This window comes from Pyxicephalus adspersus, chromosome 4 (genome assembly GCF_032062135.1).
Source record: "Pyxicephalus adspersus chromosome 4, UCB_Pads_2.0, whole genome shotgun sequence".
NCBI lineage: Eukaryota > Metazoa > Chordata > Amphibia > Anura > Pyxicephalidae > Pyxicephalus > Pyxicephalus adspersus.
The window spans coordinates 57,615,727-57,637,514 of NC_092861.1; the positions used below are offsets into that span (position 1 = coordinate 57,615,727).

Sequence of the window (21,788 nt, forward strand, 5' to 3'; positions counted from 1 at the left end):
ACTTTCTTTCCCATGGAAGTGCTTTTTCTGAAAACTGCAATTGTTGATGAATGGTCACATCACTGGCATTATTAGAATAATAGTAATGACCATACTAAGGTAGAACTCAGTTATCTGAAGCTCATTCACTTGTTTATTTTTGTAGTGGCAAACCATAAAACCTGGAAGTCTAGTACCAGTGTGAAAATTCTCACAGACACTTGGTTTTAGAGGCTGAGGAAGATAGCAAACATAGGGCCTTCTACTGACAGTGTTGACAGCTTTTATGGGCATAATCTCCTTCAGCTAAACATAGTCTCTTCAGAACCCTTTCCTTCCCATACATATCCAGTCTTTTCACGCAGCTAGTGTGCACTACACATAAGTGGAATTTATCAATCATTGTGTATATTTCCTAGTTTTGTATACCAGGGAAACAGAGCTTATTTTTGAAGACCTTGCGCTATAAATATATTGCAAATCACATGTTTTTCTTCTTCTCTGCAGAGGTTGGGGAGTAGCATGCAGCCAGATGAGGGCTCGGAATGGCTTCTGGAACTCTTGAGCGAGGTGCAGCTGCAGCAGTATTTCTTGCGTATACGTGATGACCTCAACATCACGCGCCTTTTCCATTTTGATTACGTTAAAAATGAAGATCTGGAGAAGATTGGCATGGGCCGACCTGGTAAGAACTTTTTGACTTTGTATGCAGTAGCAAGGTAAATCCTCATTTATTATTGAGTGTTTTTAACAAGGTAAATAATACTGTAAAAAATCCAGTAATTAATATAATTCAGTTGGAGGTAATCTGTCAGTTATCAATCAACAGTAAACTTACTCCTTGTTTGATATTGAATACTGCCTTATACTGCATACTATCATTGATTTATGGAATCCCTTTTTAAAAAAGCAATATTTGGTTCTCACATGGTCACTTACTAATTATTAAGTGCTTTCTTGTCCACACAGTATTGCAGCAGTTGCAAACATGGTCTCACTGGCCAAAATACTATAAATAACCGCAAAGCCTCTCATATTAGTTGAAATGAATGCAAGCTGTTGAAGTGGCTTTTTTAGTATGCTTTTTGGCAGGTTTGGCTCGGTGGTATTGTCTCAATACAGAGGTGTTTTACATTGAGTCTCATGGTTGCCATATTTGTAAACCAATTCAATAAACCTAAATTGGAATGTTTTTCAAATACCTGCTAAGCGTTTTGTGTTGGATGGTATTTTTAAAACATTTTTTAAAACAAGGTCATGTTTCCATTTCCTGTACGTCTTTAATTCCTGTGCAAATCAATGTCAGTGCTAGAAAACTGCTCCTATAGAATATTTTGTATTTTAGAATATAGTCTCTCTGTTTATTAAAGAGTTGAAAAATTAAGGCTATGTTCACACTGACCGTGAGGGTGGATAGGGGTGGCAGTAAGCAAGTGTCATTCATTGTCACCAGCTGTCAAACACGGGATTGCTCGAACCCAAAGCAGGTCTAAACCTGCCCTAAAGCAAAAAGTATTATCAACAACAAAATACAAAATCAATTTGACTTGCTAAAGGTCTCCTGTGTAATGTTATCAGCTGTCATTCTTATAACATGCAAACATATGTGTTATTTGTTTAAGAGTTTCCAGTGTGTGTGTGTGTGTGTGTGTGTGTGTGTGTGTGTGTGTGTGTGTATACACCTGTATATATACACACACATCAAGATACTAAGAAACTCTCAGTGACATAAAGGAAGGAGATGGTGCTTATCACAGGATGTATGATAAAGTTGAGACATCAGTAGTAAATTGAAAGCAGTCTCAAACAGGGAACAAAAGAGTTAGGTAATACTTGGTACCCTAATGTAGTTTCCCTTAAGCAGCACATACACTTTCAAGTAGATGTAAACCCTGACACAATAAAATGTGGTTTGTGAGAATGGTGCATCATAAAGAACTACATTTTTTTTTAAAGAAAATACTTCTTTTTCCAATTTTTACATATTTATTGCATCACAGTACTGTTGATCTCCTTCATATGGCATATTCCATGGTGGGCTTTTGGTGACATTCATGGTGACATTAGTAGACCATACCGGCTAAAAGTGTTTTTAATAGGCCACTTGTTGCCTCAATTGGAAGCTCTTTGGCAGGAAAACAGAACAGGAGCACAAATAAAAGCCAGGCACATTGTTGACACCTATAATGGTAAGGGCCTAAAAAATACCTTCAAGACAAGATCTCCTGGGATTTGTTTATTTAAAACTACACATTTTGAAATTAAACTAAATTAAATTGAAATTAAAATGTGACCTTTAAAACTACTTTACATGTTAAAGCTTATGATTGGATTTACATATACATTAAGCAAGTTATATAAATGTTATTTGCTATTCTAGTTTGAATTATTGTACATAATATAAAAAAAATTTGATCTGTGTTATAACTGTAACCATATATATTGTGAAAACATATACTAATATGAAACACATTATGTCACATTGTTGTGTTATATACCTCCATAATGTATCAATATACATTTTATTTATGTTTTTTAGGCCAAAGACGTCTTTGGGAAGCAGTGAAGCGGAGGAAGGCTATGTGTAAGCGAAAATCCTGGATGAGTAAGGTGGGTGATTTTGGAAAACTCTTGAATTTTTCTAATTGTATACTCATCACATCATTTACAAAACACTGTGCATATTAATTTTGACAATCAAGTACAGTTGTTTTAAGACTGGGACTTCTATAAATTCAATTGTAATTGGCAGCATTGATTGTTGTTTACAGTTTTGGAACTTGTAGAAAAAGACCAGTGCTAATAGAAGATTATTATCCTAATTCCGTTTTTTTTATTTAGACTTTAATATAGACAATAAAGTGTGGTAGTGTCTTACATTTCTTTCTACATGCTTGTTCCAAATAGGAAGGGCAGCCCAATTGCTTTCACCTTTAAACACAATAAAACTGCCAGCTCCTAAAACTTCATGGGACCAATGTACCCATTTAATGCAGTGTTGAGTAAAATATGACAATGCTGTTAGAGCTTGTAGATATATAAGCGCTAAATAGAAAAGACCAGTTTGCATTCCTGATGCAAATGTTATATTTGGATTATTAGATATTGTGTTCTTAACAGGCTTAGGGAATATGAGCACCCTGTACCTTCTGAAAATGCTATTTGCCTGGCACCTTTGGGCCTTAAAGAGGAAGTAAACTCAAACCTCACCCAAAACAAAAAAAATACCCTTACCTTCAATCCTGCAGAGCATTCGATGGGTCCGGAGGTCTCTTCTATCGGGTCCTGCCTCCCGGGATACCTACGTCACGCTTTGTGCTCCAAGCTTTGCGCTCCCGTTCATTCTCGATAACCTAGGCGTACCTGAGTTTAGGAACGCTTTAATGTTTACCAAATTTCTTACCTTGAACAAGCATGTAGCGCATAAAGCTAAAGAAAAGTCTGAACTCCTGATCTGTTTACCATACTCTGCAATTCAGTGATACAGAAAATAAGCCTATGGATTAACATAACAGGCCGGCATTTAGCATTCTTAGAAGGTACATTTGACAAGAGCAACATATATGTTTCCTTGATTATATTTAGCTCGGACCTACAGTATGTACATTACCTCACTTTACAAGTGCACATAGCAAGCATTTTATTTGTGCCATATACAATATATAAAAGTGGGAATTGACTTTCAAGACACAGAGGGCCTCAACTGCAGCCTCTAAAGGCACTTAAATGCTATTTATACTAGCCCATATATGAAAGAAGATAGTTAAAAAACAGCATATGTACTAGTGGACATGGTCAGAAACTAGGAACGTGTGAGACTGCTTGAGATCATTGTATTGCCAGCTGTTGTATGCAAAGGGCAACATAATACTAACTAAATGACTGCAGTTTGGGCACATAAGATCTTCAGTCACTTATCCTTGGCAGTACACAGTACAGTGCACAGTTTGGGTACCTTAACATGGTTGTGCTTAGACCAGAGCTTCCGATATGTAATCATTCACCAATGGGAAGCAACACACATTTAAATAAATTTATGTAGACAAAATGCATAGTGTTATCATGCAATATTTTCCCAAGGGGTAGTAAGTGTAAGGGTAGTGCAACCCTCTTGGCAATTGTTTCTTTTGAGTTTCACACAGCTGTACAGTATGTTTGCTGAGATCTTTAGTGCCCATTCAAAACAATGTGTAGAATGTAGAACAGAGTGTAGAATAGGACTATATTATCATCTCTAAACTTTGCTTCAATTCTCTGTCCTGTGTCTGCAGTGTTGGAATATTTGGGTTTGGGGTTACTCTGAAAATAGAACCCACCCACTCAGTATCACATGTCTATCCACTCTTCTTGTTGGACTGTGAACGGTGACACTCGCACTGTACAAGTGTCAGCAGTTGTCCCAGGATTTCCTTTCTAGGGGTCGTTCACTCAGAAGAGGATGGATTGATCCAGCTGCAGGCGTATCTGGCAGCGGAAGCTGCTAATCCCAGTTGAGAGATTTGCAGCACTTTTCCAGGAAATAAATCATGCTATCAGCATTAAATTTCTGTATGCCTGAAATACACATATCTCTTGGGGACCCCTGCATGATACCATTGCTATGTAACCTGTGGCCCCTTCCTGACTTCTGACTTTTAATTCTCTTATCTCTGTATTAAAGTGGATTTTATGACATTACCAGATTGCTGGGAAACAAACAGGCTTTAATAATCAGACTGCTCAGCACAGCAGCAATAATGTGCATATAGTTATAAAGTTATAGAGTTATAAACTATTGCAACCAGTAGGGTATGATCAGATTAAGGGATGTTCAAATCAATGTAAAATATTTCTGACTACAAATAAAGTTCATTGCACATAACATATTGTCAGTATACTGTATAAGAGTCCATATTGGTCTCTTACATTATCACTGGGTGATTATCTAGAATGTTTATATATGTTTCAGCAACAAACAAATTGCTTTATTTCACACCTCATAGGGACATTATAAGAAAACAAAAAGATTGTGAAATATGTTATGGATGTTTGCTGGATGTATATTGTGCTTCTTTATTCAAAAGTCATTCGATAACCATTAATCCATATTAAGGACTCTTAAGAAACTATATGGGCCCTTGTGGCACTGGAGGAATTTCATGTAATTCAATGATTATGGTTTGTGCTTTCTCATTGAATAAGCCTGACAACATCTAGTCATCTCTGTAATAATATATTTTAAAGGAATTCGTTATTGGGTAACTGAAAATATGTAATATTCGAAAAACAGTTTATTGTTTTCTGCTAAATTGCTTTCCCACAATGTTCTGGAATATTGCACTATAAATTGTCAGTTTAACAGCCTTTTTTTTCTTCTTGTAACAGGTATTCAGTGGGAAGAGACCAGATTCCGAATTTTCTCCTCTTCCTCAAAGTACTTATAGAAAACCTCCCAGCCCTCCACCTTCTGAAGGTCAGCAGGCCCTGACCTGTCTTATTAGTGAAAAAGACATTTCCCTCTTTGAAAAGCTTGGAGATGGTTCTTTTGGTGTTGTTAGAAGAGGAGAGTGGAACACCCCTGGTGGTAAAATGGTAGGTTTACAATTTCTTGCAGTCTACAGCTCAGATCCACTTATGTGTATGACACATAGCACACCTACAAGGTTCTCCAATATATTTTTTCTTTTTTAAATTATTTTTTTTTCAATTTTTACCATAGATTACCAAATGTGGTCTGGGGTATATTGGAATATCTTAAATAATCCACAAATGTGCTGTTTTTATTACCTAATAAAAATATTATTTCTATATTTATTACTACATCAGCCAGCCTTCAGTAACGCAGTAAGGCTAGGCATATATTATTACATATGGGTCTCCTTACTCTTTTGAACTGCTTGCAGCCCAAGCTGTGTCCAGAATATTGGACCAGGTATTTTAACCCTTACAGTTAACAAAATGAATTACTGTATTTACAGCCTGGCATATTTTTATACTTTAATTAAGCTTAAATATTTGTTGGACAGCCCACTAATATTGGATTTGTCCACCCTAATACAAAGCAGGGCTAAGTGCTAAATTTAAATGAGAGGACATGACTTAATTTTGTAAGCTACCATTCCTGACATCACCTTGTAAAACTGTTGATTACTGACCTGAAATGCATGTAGAATAATTTGAAGTTTTGCCACCTTTTATTGCGCCATACTTGTTTTAGGTCCTTACCTAAATGGAGGCCAGTCACAGCCAAACAACTAGTATTTTCATAAGCAGACAGGTGCTTTTTGCCCCATTCTACTTTGGTGAATGTATTGCAGCTCTGCAAATTGTTTTAGTACACTTTGGGCAGACTTGTTGACAATGTTCACCGGTACATTTACACAATTAGGTGTTTTATACTTTGTAGGTGTTTCTTGTTATACAGCTAAGGAAATTGTAAATGGTAGCTAGCTATTTTTTTGGAAACCTGCACTGGAAACAATGTACTGGTAACATTTTCTGTGTCTTTCTTTCAAGTTTAATGTTGCAGTTAAGTGCTTGAAGACGGATGTTCTTACACAGCCAGATGCCCTAGATGATTTTATCAGAGAAGTCAACGCAATGCACTCCCTGGACCACGTCAATCTCATCAGACTATATGGAGTCGTCCTTACACATCCAATGAAAATGGTATGATAGGACAAGACATTATGGTAATGTAATATAGACCTTTATTAGCTATTTAGACTTCTGTTTCTCATTACATTATGCTATACACAATACATTTGTGCAATGAATTGTTTTGAACTGTTCAGGTTATTATTAAATTATTCAGTACTGGTAACCAGCAGCAGACTATTAAATGGTTCTAGTTAGGAGGAAATGTTATTATTTATATTTTTAGGGAGCAGTGGCTAGTTCCTTCTTCTAATAGTGACACTAATAGTTCTTGTGCCACCAGATAAGTTTCCTTTCTAAATAGAGTACTACTAAAAGCCTAAGCCTACCCTGTTTGATCAGAGCCCTGGCTCTTTTATTTTTCAGCTCCTGTATGTTAGCATAGGCTGCAATATATGTTCTTGGTAGAACATTTTTCCATTTAAACATGGGTTCCAAAAATGATAGATCACACCCAAGGATAAAATTAGTTTGGGACACCCACTTTAAATTTTGGATGGCGAACATTGTCAAAAATGTGTACATTTTCAAAGGTCAAAATGCTCCAGTGGGACATCTGATCTAGCAACAACTCCCAAATGAAGGTTTTGCCCCCATTTTTGGGAGATGTGTATATTATGTCTCTTTTATGAAGAGAGATCTTTCTGATGGAGATACAAATATCAATAAAAATCTAATTAAGAATCTAACCCTTTCCTACATTATTCAAAAAGCAAAAAAACCTTTTTTGACTGGGCTTCATCTTGTACTGGCATAGCTTATAACGTCACATTTTTTATATGCTAAAAAAAGGAATAGACAGTGTAACATACTCTATTTCTTACTACAGACCTTTACTAGAGAATTGGAACTTAAAAAAGGTAGTAGTCAAAAAGGCAAAAAAGAGATTGGATATGAAGATTGATATTTGTGAATTGTGATATTTTTGACTCCTCATGAGAAGCTGATAATGTACAGTGCATTGTACTGCTTAGAAAATGATTACTTATTTCATGCAGGTGACAGAGCTTGCTCCATTGGGATCACTCCTGGATCGCTTACGTAAGAACCTGGGTCATTTCCTCATCTCCACTCTGTGTCATTATGCTATACAGATTGCTAATGGCATGGCCTACCTAGAATCAAAGCGTTTCATTCATCGAGACCTTGCTGCAAGGAATATTTTGCTCTCCTCCAATGACCTGGTTAAGATTGGGGACTTTGGACTTATGAGAGCATTGCCAAAAAATGATGATCACTATGTCATGCAAGAACATCGCAAGGTGCCCTTTGCTTGGTGAGCATTTGTTAAAAAAAAAAAAAACAGATTTTTGTCATGTTTTGTTAGCATAAAATAATTTGGTGTGGTCACTGATCAGAATTCCTGTTTAACTTTTCAATAATTGAAAGGTGAAACATGTTGGGTGCTATTAGGGGCAGTTCTGATTTTCTTGCTCATGCTTTCCAGTTTTCATGCAAATAGGTGTTTAGTCTGCATGTCACAAGAAGGCAAAAGTCTTGTAAATGCAAGGCAGTGGGTGTGCATTCTACTGCTGCCTTACATATGACATGAGTGGAAGCTGAAAGGTAGTATAAAAAGTCCTCCCTACCTAGTTCCATCAGAAGTGCTATTCTCCTGTTTTAATAGGGATAACTGTCATCTACTGCAGAAATATTAGAATGTTTTCTTTGTTTATTTAATTTTATTTTATTCACTTTGTTCATGCTGTCCCTGAATTATTTTTATTTGATAGGTGTGCACCAGAGAGCCTGAAGACTCGTACATTCTCACATGCCAGTGATACTTGGATGTTTGGTGTGACACTGTGGGAAATGTTTACATATGGACAAGAACCATGGATAGGACTCAATGGCAGCCAGGTAAGAGAGCATAAAATCTTTTGTATTGTTCTTAAAATTTGTAAATATATTAGCTAATTAGTGTGTATAAGATAAAACACGCAAAACAAGCTGCTCTAATTTGCACTCTTGAAATGGTTGGAAGCAATAAAAGCAAAACATATCTAGCAGTGTAAAGTAGATTTGCAGAATGTTTAAAAGCTGTAAAACTGATCCTTATAGGGATTAAAACATCACCACTTAATGACCTCTGAATAATTGTTTTTAATGACATATGATGACTGCTGCTTTGTATCTAAAGATTGTTTTCTTCCAAAAATAATGCTGTTTTTTCCATCTACCTACAAGTGCAAATAAGAATATTGATATATTGTAAATACATTTTTTTATGTGTCATTAGTGTTGTATATTTTTGTTAAATTTATTATAGCAGTTAGTACATTTCGTGGGAAATACAATATTCCATCTATGACATAATTACCATGCTTCTAGCATGGACATTTCATCTTTCCCTATGCTTGTCTATTGCTAACTTTTAGATATACATTATAATGTAAAACCGGGAGAGAAGGGGGGGGGTGGTATTTAACAAATGCATGTTGTTTATTACAAATGAGATGAAAGAGGTTTATCCTATCTAATGTATTACCTGTAGGTTATATTAGGGGCAGCTTAAGCCTTGAATGTTAGTTTTTAAATAATTCTTTATTAAGAGTAATATTAAGGTTGCCATAAAACTTGAATTCACATTTTCAAGGAATCCAGCAAACCTGGAATGGATCTGGTCCATAATTGAAAACATTTGGTAGCAAATGACTTTGAAAAAATCAATTCCAGGTTTGCTGGATCACCCAGCTTCACTGATGAAAGTGTATCCTCTCCAGCCCTGAAGAGCTTAAATAAATCAGGCACAGTGTCTCTTTACATATCTGTCTTGGCACAGCTTCTGGTGTGAAAACTGACACCAAAGTGAAATGTACCTGCTGATACTATTTGTTTTAGGATTGACTAGTTTGGAATATAAATCATCTGTTTGAAAGCAATATTGAAAGCTGATCTGCTCATGTGTAATAAGCCTAAACCCAGAAATTGTGTAAGAAAATGACTATATATTTATTAATCTGCCTGCAGAATTTGTAGATATTGCTCACCATTCTTTACTAACAGTATATCTCATATTTTTCTCTGCAGATTCTTCACAAGATTGATAAGGAAGGTGAACGTCTGCCACGTCCAGAAGATAGCCCACAAGACATATATAATGTTATGCTACAGTGCTGGGCCCACAAACCTGAAGACAGACCAACATTTGTTGCACTGAGAGACTTTCTAGTGGAGGTAGGACCAGGTCCCAACGAAACACATCTAATAGGAACACAATTTATATAGATGTTCCAATTGTCTATAAATTAAGGTATTGTTGAGTACAATGCCAACCTTTTTTTTTCCAATGTGTGAAAAAATAGATGTAGGGTGCACCTAATCTCCTTGCTGACCTTCTTATGCCCTGCATATGGTTGTTTCATTCGCTCACCTGACCTGCTTGGTCATTCACAGAATGCTTTGATTTATATGAGCACAATACAGAATGCAAACTGTTTTGTAATTAGCCAAGGAGATGGTTGTGAAGATGACAGTGTATTGTCCTTAGCTGTAGTGTCTGCATTTTGCAAGATGTTTTAGGGATACTGGATATCTAACAAGATCAAGAAGTATATTTTAGTACTTCCAGAAAAAGAGGGGATGCTTACTAGTTCTTATGTTTGCATCACTTAACTCCACGTTTAAAAAAAACAAAATCATTCCCTGAATTTAATTACTGATACTTTTGGGAGTGTCAGTTTCCTTGTACCTCTACAGTTCTCATTGGTTTCTATGAATGACCACCACATCACTGCATCCTCAGTTCATTAGCTAAACTGAGAGCTATAGGAAACTGTGTTTTTCATTATAGTTATATTTGGTGAGAGTACAGAAATTCTTACTATAGATTAATGTACTACAGAATTAGAGGCTGTTTAGTTAGCAAAGTGAATGTTGGTAAATAAGGTAAACTTGTGTTTCCTTTGAATGCCCTATCATGTGCTCAGGAGAAAAAAAAAAAATATATATATATACATACACATATATATATATATATATATTTGAAGTATCAGAAAAGGTTCAAAGCATTTACTACCCATGGAGGCCCCTATAAACTCTAGCAGGATTGCATTTATCCATACAAATTTAACAGCATTCATATAATACATAATATAATTGCTATAACAGCAATATTACTAATAAAATAATATTGTAACTGATTTGTGTTTACAGCAGTAATAAATAATACATTTAATGTGTTGTTCAAGACAAATTCTGAAAGGCCCTGAGCAAAACTCTGCTTATTGTAACACAGCATTAAATTTAGATGTCTGGTTTGGGTATAGAGCAGAACATCCCTTAAATTTCATGTTTAGAATATTTTTGTTATTTCTGTCCTAGGTTTAAAGAGTTTTTAGTGGTGAATAGTTTGCAAAGCAATAGTCATTTACGCTGACATTACTTTATTTTTGTCCTTTGTACTTTAGGCCCAGCCAACAGATATGCGAGCATTGCAAGATTTCCAGGAGCCGGACAAGCTGCACATCCAGATTAATGATGTAATAACTGTCATCGAGGGCAGGTACTAATTCCCTCCCACCTGGGAACTTAATGTCTTCTTTGCTTCATACACAAGTATTCATCCTGCAGTGCTTAACCTCTTCCCAGGTTGCAGTATATGTTAGAAAGAATTGTTTAATACTCACCGCATTCTCAAAACTTTGGATTACCATTGAAATATATCGCATTCTCATACTTTCACACAATCTTTGCCTTGTTCAAGTGTATTTTACCTGTAAAGGCTAGGTTAGGCTTTGGGGCATTGATGTTTAATGATAACTTTATTTCATAGAAGAACTGGCCCAGCCTTATGCCGTATGCAACTACTGTGAAGTTCAGTTGGTTGATTTGTATCATTTCATATTGTAGAAACAAAAATCCTGGGAGTAGTTCTAATAATCAATTTGTACAGTAAACATGTTGGCTGTTTGGTCCCCACAGTTAGCAAGAGAGGTATCTTATATTGGTATGATTTTCATGTCACAGAGTCAGCTGTCAACCAGCCTGATATTTACAAATTCAGTGCTGGTAAATGTATGGACCACCCCCGGGAAAATAAGTAAAGGATGCTCCTTTGCGGAAAGTGGTTCTTTTTTCTAAAGTCTCCACTTGCAAATGTTAATAATAAAAGAATGTTGGTTTCTAGATACATAAAATCCCAGTCTGCTAGGTGCAGAAAAATGGATCAATAAGGCATTACTCTGCAGGGAGCGATATGACAAATTATTTTATTCAACACTAGCTTTGTTTGTGTTTCAGGCAGACACTACAGGTACACTTTACAGAAAATTCTTCATGGTATGTAAAGTTAATATAGATTCGTAGTCTTCTGCCCCCATCTTCTCAGAATGAGGCATTTTCCCTTGTTCCCTAAAACTTGGTGTTTTGTCAAACAGCCTATGTGATTAGATATTATTCTAATATTGTCCTTTTGTCTTCTTAGTGACTTGTTTTATGCGTCAGTTTGCTGTAAAGATGTTAATACAACAATGTTCTAGTGTACTGGAAAATGAGGGGTTACTCATAGAGTGGGCCATTGACTCACACTATGGTTAGGTTATCAGGTCTGGGTGGAGAGCTACATGTGAGTCATGGAGGAGCGCCCATCACAACCACACCTCATAATTGTGCCCAGGCGTCAGGGACAGGCTGTGTAGACTGATATCTGCAGCCCAGCTTGAGAGGAGTATGTGTGCACAGATTACCTGTCACAAACACACACACAACTATACCTGTAATGTACCTGACATCCCTTGTTTCTGTGCAACATCATCTGAGTACACTTAGTACATGTGCTCATTCCAGTCATATCTTTTTGTCAACAACAAAAGTGCTACCATTTTGTAGTAAACAAAGCAGTTTAAGTTTTTATATTAATATTTAAAGTGCTTGCCACAAGCATTCATGTCCTTTTAGCCAGGAAATTATTCTTAAGATCCTGTTTTATGTACATTTACTGCAAAACAAAATAGATATATACATATATGCATATGGTTCACAGGATTCAAATATGTCCATGTAAAATAATGTGCACCTCCTCTGGCAGGAACAAATTGGGGTACATTTAGCTAAGTTGCTTTTAAGGAAACCTGTATTACTGGGCTTGTCATCGCTCATCCTCTTCTAAAATTGGCCAGGCACATTACAATCTTATTGTGACCAGATTTAGAATACTGTTACCTGGTTATCTCTGACCTCAGGACTTTCCCAGTTGTGTTCTGGAACAAGCACACAGATTAGATACAGAAAAATAAGAACTTCTGATCTGTATACTTGAAGTGGGTCAGTGCCGATATTTACATTGTGAAGGGTTCCCATTTGAATGGAGAGCTTTTTAGAAGACAAACAAAAACAATATTGTTTTCCCATGCAGAGCTGAGCTGAAGTGTAAAATGGCAGGACCTAAACCCTTCCCTGCAGATGTGGCTCACAGCCCATGGTGTATAGGGGAGCACTTTGGCCTTGTTGGCTTGAGTGCTGGAGGATTTTTTCCCAACGGTATTTACATTTAACCTTTTGCAGAGGAAATGGGAAGTGGGGTGGTAATGAATTGTCGGCAATTGTTTTAGAGCTATTCTGCTGTCACAGTGGCATTCTTTTGGCAGGAAGGATGTATCTAAAAAGAAAGCAGTGCTGTAAAAATAGTAGGAACACATTGATCCAAGGTTTTACTTTTTACACCTTGGAGAACATGTTTAATGCCTGTCACAGCATACAAGCATCACTGTCAGTGTGTGTTTGAATCAAATTATTATTATTATTTTTTTTATTTTTATTATTATTATAGTCAAAATATATTGGCCTCTGTTGCTTAATTGTAGTTATTAATATCTGAGCTTAGTAAAGTATATAGAGCATTTGGAGTGGACACGGTGCAGTATGTTTTGTTGTTTTTTTTTTTTTTTAATATAGTATGAATTAATAAATATAGTATGGATAGTTCATACATATATAATACTATATGAAATAATGTTTGTAGCAATTTAGAAACTTGTGTTTTCATTTTTTGGGGATATACAGTTTTTAACTATTTTTGGTGGTTTGATGAAATTAGTGGCAGCCAAAGAATGGGTTAAATGCAGAACAATGAACTTAAATGCACTCATTTCCTTTGACCCAGCCTGTGTACCAATGGCGTGCTGCAGCTTAGATACACTCTTACACACCCACACACAAGGCTCCCATTCCTGCTGGCAGCCATACAGTGGGGGCAGGTGAGCTGATCTTCAGAAAAGGGATGGGTTACAAGTGGTGGGGGTGAGGAGGGAGGGGAAAGAGGTGGAAGAGCAGCAGTGACACAAGTCCTGTCAGAACAGGGGACACAGGTTGCATTTCATTCTCTGGGCTGTGTAAGTAACCTTCCAATAACATCTGGGAAAGTTGAAAATAATTACCTTCAAACTATCTTCTAATCACATGCTAGGACTGTCAGTAGCTGTGTGGTAAATGTGTGTGCTTATACACCGATTTGTACCCTGTAAAGTAATCAAAGAGATGCTAGATTTTTTAAAGCAAAATTAACCCACAGTGCCAAATTAGAGAAGTATAAAATAGTTTTCCCTGTGTCTTTACCGGTAATAAATATTTTCTGTATTTCTTCTAATATTTTTCACAAGGAAGCAATAAAACAGGATTGCTTATAATTATGGGAATTTTACAGAAATCTTTGCTAATTGAGAAAACATTTTAGTGATTTGGTTAGAAAAAGATGACTTTCTCTTGGGTATATATTAAATTTCAAATATTCAAGTGAAATTTGATAATGAGAACATATAGACTTGGTTTTACGTGACTGTGAGTTAGGTTTATGTTTTCTTACTTGTCACGTCTATCCTGAAAATTGTCCCGCGCTGTCCCACACCCTTGTTGAGTGACATTTTTTATGGCAGTTCTCAGACACTTTTTAGAAATGATCTTTGCATATCCTGCCCAATATGAAATGTACATGTCACTATGTTAGCTGTACTTAGTCCCTGCCTTGTGTATTATGACAAAGGGTTCTATGGCTTGTTCTGCATGGCAGGTTGTGTGGGTGACGAGCTGTTGTAGTGTCCTGCCACACAATTTGGGGCTTCACTTCCGTTTGCCTTATTTTGATTAGCCCTAGTAATAGTAGTATACCTGTCCAATCTTGCCCATTGCCCCCTCAGTTGCTGACGTTCTGAGCCAAGTAATTAGTGAACAAGCAAAGAAATTCCAGAGAAGGCAGGAAGGAGTGCTTGTGACATCTGAACATATCAGGGATTCTGCTGTGTCTGTGCGTGCCTCTCTGGGGATGACAGGAAGACAGGCTGACTCAGTCTTTACTATGCAAGCACCCACGTGTTAATTGGCCAAATGGTAATCTTACAAACTGTACACGTAACCACTGCAATCTTATAAACCTGTACTGCTGTGGGTGAAGACATCTGCTGGAAGCTGTGGTTATCCTGTCCTCCTATGGTAAGTCAGAAGTGAACAGACAGATTTCCTTCTTTAAATAATTCATATAAGTCTTAGTATCTGTGTATTGTGCCCCTCCAACTCTTGTAGATATTACTTTTGCTGAAAGAAACCTGTTCATTCTTGTCTTTTCTTGTGTCATGACATTTGTCTGCTCCACAGGGCAGAGAATTATTGGTGGAGAGGCCAGAACAAAAGAACGTTGAAGGTTGGTCAGTTTCCACGGAACGCTGTGACTTCTGTAGCTGGATTGTCCGCTCATGATATCAGCCGGCCTCTAAAGAACAGCTTTATCCACACTGGTCATGGAGATACTGTGCCTGCTCACTGCTGGGGCTTCCCTGACAGGATTGATGAGTAAGTTCCAATAACTAAATGTTCACAAATGCCTAGCTCAGTGTGGGGGGGTGGTCTCTCTGTCTATTCAGTGTTATAGTTCATGTAAAATGTAATGCTGTTTTCCATTTCACATCAATCTGAATGCAATGGTTCATGTGACATTTTAGGATAATGGCATTCATAGTACAAGCTGGATGAGCCATTTAGACTAATGTTTATGGGGCTTACCTTGTATAAGTTTGTGCTTCAGCATTCAGCCTATGCATGACAATTGTTTTAGACACAGCAGAGGATTTAAAATGAGTAAAAGTTAGTTGCAATGTCACCACATAAAGTGAAATAATTCTAAAAAGTAAGTAAAAATCACATACTGTCTGCTTTGCTCATGGTCAGTTATTGTGCACATTGGGCTTCATTTCCCTGGGGAGTGGAGGAGACTTTGTTGTCCAAAAGCAGCAGTCAAATTTCCTTTTGTGTTTTAGCCTGTATGTTATGGAAGGCTGATTTTTCAGAACCTACAGACCATGGAAATGAAACAGCACTTAAATCTAAACTCCACTTTCGTTTTTACAGTTTAAAGTACCTCTGCATTTCAGTGTGCTGCTGCTCTAATATGCTAAAATTGAGGAAGAATGTCATTTTGAACTTAGTGTTAAAAAACTTAGAGCTGATATAGAAAATGCTCCCAAAAAGTACATACTTTTTGCTTGTTTGATTGTTGCACTGCTTTACCAGAGGTCTGCACTAATATGCAAGTCCTCACTTTGCATCTCTCAGTATAATGAAGGCAGATCATGCCATTAAGAAATCAGATTGAGTAATGTCATAGTAAACCATCAATTTCTTCAAAAAGGGAGACGTCATAATCATGCAGTACTGTGCAATACTTGTACTGCATATGGTTCACATGCTGGGATGTTACACTTTAGGCCTTGCAAAATAGCACTTGGCTTGATAATAATAATGATAGAGAGGATAATTCAGTATGCTAAATCAAAATCAATATTATCTTTCTAAACAACAGAGAAGGTTTAATTAAAAAATGATTTGTAATTTCCAGCACTTTATTGCAGGAGGATGCTTCTGTCATTTGTAACTTGTGTGGTTAACAAATTTGACTAACAGCTGTGTTTATGTCTAGCTTTAGCTTGCATTTGTCATATTTGCTAGTTTCTACAGCAAACATTTGTGTATTCCGTATCGACTCAAAAGAGAATTATCTTACATTTTAAATCTTAGGCAGGTCACACAACATGCAAGAAGGTAAGGGATATAGAGCAAAGCGTTAGGGACTTTGCTGAGTGAAACACTGTGGCTGCAACATTCCTGCAGTCATCTTTGGCAAGCCATATGCTAACATCATAATGTTACCGAAACCTGACTTTTGCAGTCGATATGTTTGAAAAACATGGTTATTTTCACATGAGCAAATATTTGTATTTGTGATTTCTATTCAGTGTCATAACACATTGTTCCAGCAACGTGCACACTTTGTTAGTTTGTGTTATAAGAAAACTAGCATTTTTTCAGTGAGTACTCCTTTAAATCTTGATTGTAACTGTCACCTGAAGGTATTTTTTTTCTTAAATTTGGCATTACTTGTTTCATATTTTGTTTAATAATTTTATATACAGAATTTTAATTGCTTTGCCATTTTTATCAGGATATCAGGGAATGAGTTTAGCATCCCTTCCTAATAGCTTTGGGGATGAGCTGTTGTTTTTCAGACTGGTTAGACAGGATCTATAGACTTGTTCTGAGAGAGGAGCAATGGAGCACAATTGTTGTGCAGTATGAATGAGGGAGACAGATGAAGATGCATATGAACCAACACAGATGCCCCTATATACATATATTTATTTACAAAACATTACCTGAAGTTAAAGTTTTAGTAAACCAAAGATATCCTAAAGATAATATTGTAACCTTTTTATTAGGAGTGTCCCTTGATCAGTATCCATGTTTAATAAAATGGCTAGTAGATAGTAGATGGTTGTAATTTTACAATTTATTCTGGGCAGACTCATGGGAAAAGCAGTGGGCAATCTGTACACTTCATATAAAACCTCTGCAGGGTCTCATAATTAGAAGAAAGCAAAATAAGAATTTTAGATGGTTTCAAAATAAAATGGAAAAGCAATATTCAGTTAAACAATATGAGATCATCTTAGTGAACCAATTTTGCCAAATAGTATTGATTTATTACTGACATCAAACTGTGAAAACCAAAAGATATTCTTGGAGCATTCCAGAAAGCTGTACAGATACATGTTTAGGGATTGTTAACCCACCAGCACTGCATTGTGGGTAAGTGGAGAGTATATTTAACAGCTATGTAATTGAAATATTCATTTGTATTTATCATGTTGTGAGCATCAGGGCTTCTTTTGGTGCTTTGGAGTTTCATTTACTTTAAAAAAGTTACTGGTAGTAGTTGTAATCTTTCCCGGTATTTGATAGTGTTCTTATAGAAACCTGGTAACCATAGTCCCCTTGCTTGATTGAACATGCTTTTCCTTTGTAATCATAATAGAAATAAAATACACTTGTTCCAGTTCCACAATTTCATGGATCAGAACATGATGAAAAATCATCTGGTCCTTAGCAGGTCCTATGATTAGATAAATATAACAAGAATAAATCAAAATGCAGACGCCAACAGACCTTTACTATTTTCATGCTGCTAATCAAACACACTTGATTAATTGTTCATCAGAAACTGTGAATGCCAAGGAAGAAAGACATCAACAATAATTACAGAGATACAATTGTTTCTGCCGATCACTCCACAATGAGAAAGATTATTTAACATGGTTGCTAATCTTGTCGTGAGTGGACTTCCCAGGATATTCACCCCAAAGCCAGACCATGCATTCTTAACAGAAACTGCAAAAATCCCAAGAGCTACATTTTAGACTGTATAAGACTCACTTATGTTAATGTTCATGACAGTAAAATCAGAAAAAGATAGAACAATTATAATTTGTTTGGAAGGGTTGCCAAGAGAAAGCCTCTTCTCTCTAAAAGGAACATGGCAGGACAGCTTAGGTTTGCAAAGCTGCATCTGAACAAACCACAAGACTTCTGGAACAATGTCCTTTGTACAGGTGAGACCAAAGTGAGAATTTATGAACATAATGCACACTGCCATGTTTAGCAAAACAGAACAGCGTATCAGCACACCTCCTACCAGTTGTCAAGCACAGTGGTGGAGGGGTGATGGCTGTTTTTTAACTTCAAGAAATCATTATTGCTGCTAAAGGCTGTTCTATGTGCTATTGAATCATGGGTTGTACTTAGTTTTTCACAGCATGAAGTTAGATTTCAATATTTTTAGGACCTGCTGAGGATGAGAATTTATGTCCCGATATGTAAAACCTTAGATAAGTCACAAACATATCTTAACCTATTTGTAAGATCTGGTAAAGTGGAAGTCCCACGGGAGGGGTTTGCAGAATGCATACATCCTATTGTGCACATGTAGCTAGAGCCAAATCCTCTTTTTTGAAGTATATCTGAATTTGTATCTTTTTTTCCAGGTTTTGGAATGGAATTGTATGAACCTATGTTTTGAACAATGTACTTCTGTTGTGTTGAATTTTAAAATTTTGCAGCAGTATTGCATGGATGCAATGCATAAGGAATGCACAACAATAATGCCTAAAACATATTCTACAAATACAAAACAGACTTGAGTATAGACCTGATTGTAAATGTATTCTTTGCCCTCTGAGAAATTGTAACTTTGTACATTCTGTAAGCAACATTTGCAAGATGGTGAGATTGGTAATATTGTAACATGAAAATGCTTTGTTTACATACTGTATTATAGTACATTTATTCTTATAATATTGATAGTTGAAGTATCAGTAGAATTACTAACTCTAGTAGCGGCAAGGCTAGAAGTAGTAGCAACAGGAGTATCAATAGTAAAAAAGTAGTAATTCCATTTTAAGAGTATTTAGAGTAGTTATCCTAGCAGTGGTTACAGCAGAAACAATAGTAGCAGTAAAATACTTTTACTCACAGCCAGTAGTCATGTCTAGTTTATGATGACAATCACTGGATTATGGGCGTTGGTGATATAAGCTTAATATATATTTTAAAGATTCATATGGTCATTTTGTTTTATATGTTCTCTACTGCTCTCTACAGGTTGTACTTGGGAAATCCCATGGATCCTCCTGATATATTAGGTCTGGATCAAGGAACTCCTCGACCAACTCAGCTTCCAGGGAGGACAAAAAGTAAGTAGCTTAAAAATATACCACATAAAAGAACATTGCATTCTAAGTTGACATCTTGAACTGCTATCTTCTGGTTATACGGAAGCCATTTGGACCTTGCTGAAAGCATTATAAAATCTATTATGTCTAAAATCATGCATTCAACTCATGTGAAATGGCTTCCACTTTAGAAATTGCATACCACAACCCCCATAGTAACAAGTAAACATAAAGACCGTACACTGGACATTTGCAGAGCACATTTGTGTGTTCTCATTATATGTAGGTTATTGTGCAATCTCATGTTATTTTTTTATTGTATTTTAAGAACATTAGTTATATATAAGCTGCAGAAATGTGGCGACCAGTTAAGGTCAGTGTTAACCTTGGGCAGCCCCAAATTTTGTACCATTGCAAACCTTAAAAATTTGTTGAAAACAATAAATTAATGACTCTGGTTTGGAGGTAAAGGTAGCATTTTGATAAGAAAAAGTAGGTACGATTATCAAAAACTTAGTATCTTACAGTAGACTTAAACTAACCTAAAATAAAGTATCAACAGTGCTGTGATTCCTGAGTTCGCTTCAAAACAATTCTTTTATCCCTTCAATGATCTTAGGGTTCCAGGCCTAAGCTGTCCTTACTTGATCAAATCATGAACAAGCTTTGGCTTTTCCTACTTAGCTGTCTAATACAGAACATAAGTGTGCAATAGAGGCTGTAACATTGAACAGGATGACAAGGTTACTTGTGCCAGGGGAGGTTTGGGTTTAATTTCCATATGAACAGGAGTTGATTTTCCATGTACCAGCTAAGCCCAGGACCCAGTTCTTTCCAAGTTGCATTAGAATTTTGGAGCACCTGGTGTGTACTGCAAGTAGTTCAGCATTAGTGGCTGCTGTATGATAACAAGAGATAAGGCTCTTGTACTATAGTTGCTGTAAATACAGGTAAACTTTAAACTACAATCTTTATAGTTCTATATGTATTTCTATGTATAAATATATTTTCTTGCTTAAGTAGTTACCAGAAAATGTTGTGCTCATGCACAAGCATTTATTCCATCCTTCCCTATTTGGTTGGGTTGGACACTTTGCAGACCTCCAAAAAGGTTTGCACATAATAGGTGTGACATTTCTAAAATGTAATTATGAACAGAGCTTAATCTTTTCCTAGACTGACATTAGTATTGATTTTGGGAGCATGTGTACAACATTTTTTTTAATATCTCTTGATAGTACATCCAAGGTTTCTCATAACCAATATATATTTCCTGTGTTTCCATATGCCATTACTATATAGTGTATAGTGTGTGGTTTCTGTAATTATATTTATAAGGAACCCATTTGCTTTTACCTAATATAATTCTTTTCATAGCTGCATTTTAATTTTTTTGCTTCTAACTCTCTGCACTAATAATCTGTGCTGCTCATCTTTCACTTGATGATTTTCATTTTTCTGTTGTTGCAGGGTCTTTTTCTGTCTTATGCTTTCTCTCTGCCCACCCTTCTATTTTATTATTTGTGGTTCTTTAATTTGCCCCTGCTTTACTAAATATTTTCTTTTAATTTGCAACTTATTGCTGAAATCTGAAACTACTCACTTTTTTCTCAATGCTCCGTGACCTTTCTTCTCCCAGGGGAGCGTCCACCTCGCCCTCCTCAACCGGCTGCTCTTGTTAAGAGTAAGTTTAATGGCTCCCTTCTTCATGCACCCTGCTCCTGCCCGCTTTGTACTTTTCTAGTTCCTCTCTCTCAAGGTACAGAGTTTTTCATCAATGTAATAACTCCATACTGACATTTGGCCTAACAGTGTGCAGTGGAATGAGTGATTGACTCTGCCAACATCGATATAACTAAAACAATCACCCAAACCTTATATTTGAATAATTTTTGTTTGTATTTAGTGTATTTTAGTCTTTTTAGCACACAATATTGGTGGTTTAAAATACACACCATTTCCTAACTGTATTGATTGTTACATGAAGACCCCAGTGGATAGAAATGCATAAAGTTATTTATAAAAGCACCTATTATAAAAAAAAAAAAATCACATATTTAACATACAGGCTGTATATTATAGTCTAACCATACATCCCTGACCCAGAGAGAGAATCCTATTTCTGTAGAGAACAGTCTTGAAATAGTCATTTATAATGCATGATTGGTGCTTTCAGATTTACAG

General features: G+C 36.2%; 1 protein-coding gene across 13 annotated transcripts in view; it reads left to right on the top strand.

The window, feature by feature from the left end:
* TNK2 (tyrosine kinase non receptor 2) overlaps positions 1–21,788 on the top strand; it is an 83,695-nt gene that overhangs the window by 53,047 nt on the left and 8,860 nt on the right. For 6 of the 13 annotated variants that reach the window (XM_072408287.1, XM_072408288.1, XM_072408277.1 and 3 more), the window contains 12 exons: positions 487–664; positions 2,519–2,589; positions 5,344–5,550; positions 6,475–6,627; positions 7,614–7,891; positions 8,349–8,475; positions 9,646–9,792; positions 11,025–11,119; positions 11,857–11,895; positions 15,202–15,396; positions 19,534–19,625; positions 21,244–21,363. In XM_072408287.1, the coding sequence (XP_072264388.1) occupies positions 502–664; positions 2,519–2,589; positions 5,344–5,550; positions 6,475–6,627; positions 7,614–7,891; positions 8,349–8,475; positions 9,646–9,792; positions 11,025–11,119; positions 11,857–11,895; positions 15,202–15,396; positions 19,534–19,625; positions 21,244–21,363 (1,687 nt within the window). In that variant the 5' untranslated portion in view covers positions 487–501. The remainder of the gene's footprint in view (positions 1–486; positions 665–2,518; positions 2,590–5,343; positions 5,551–6,474; positions 6,628–7,613; positions 7,892–8,348; positions 8,476–9,645; positions 9,793–11,024; positions 11,120–11,856; positions 11,896–15,201; positions 15,397–19,533; positions 19,626–21,243; positions 21,364–21,788) is intronic. The other 7 variants (XM_072408278.1, XM_072408281.1, XM_072408284.1 and 4 more) reach the window with 5 other exon arrangements.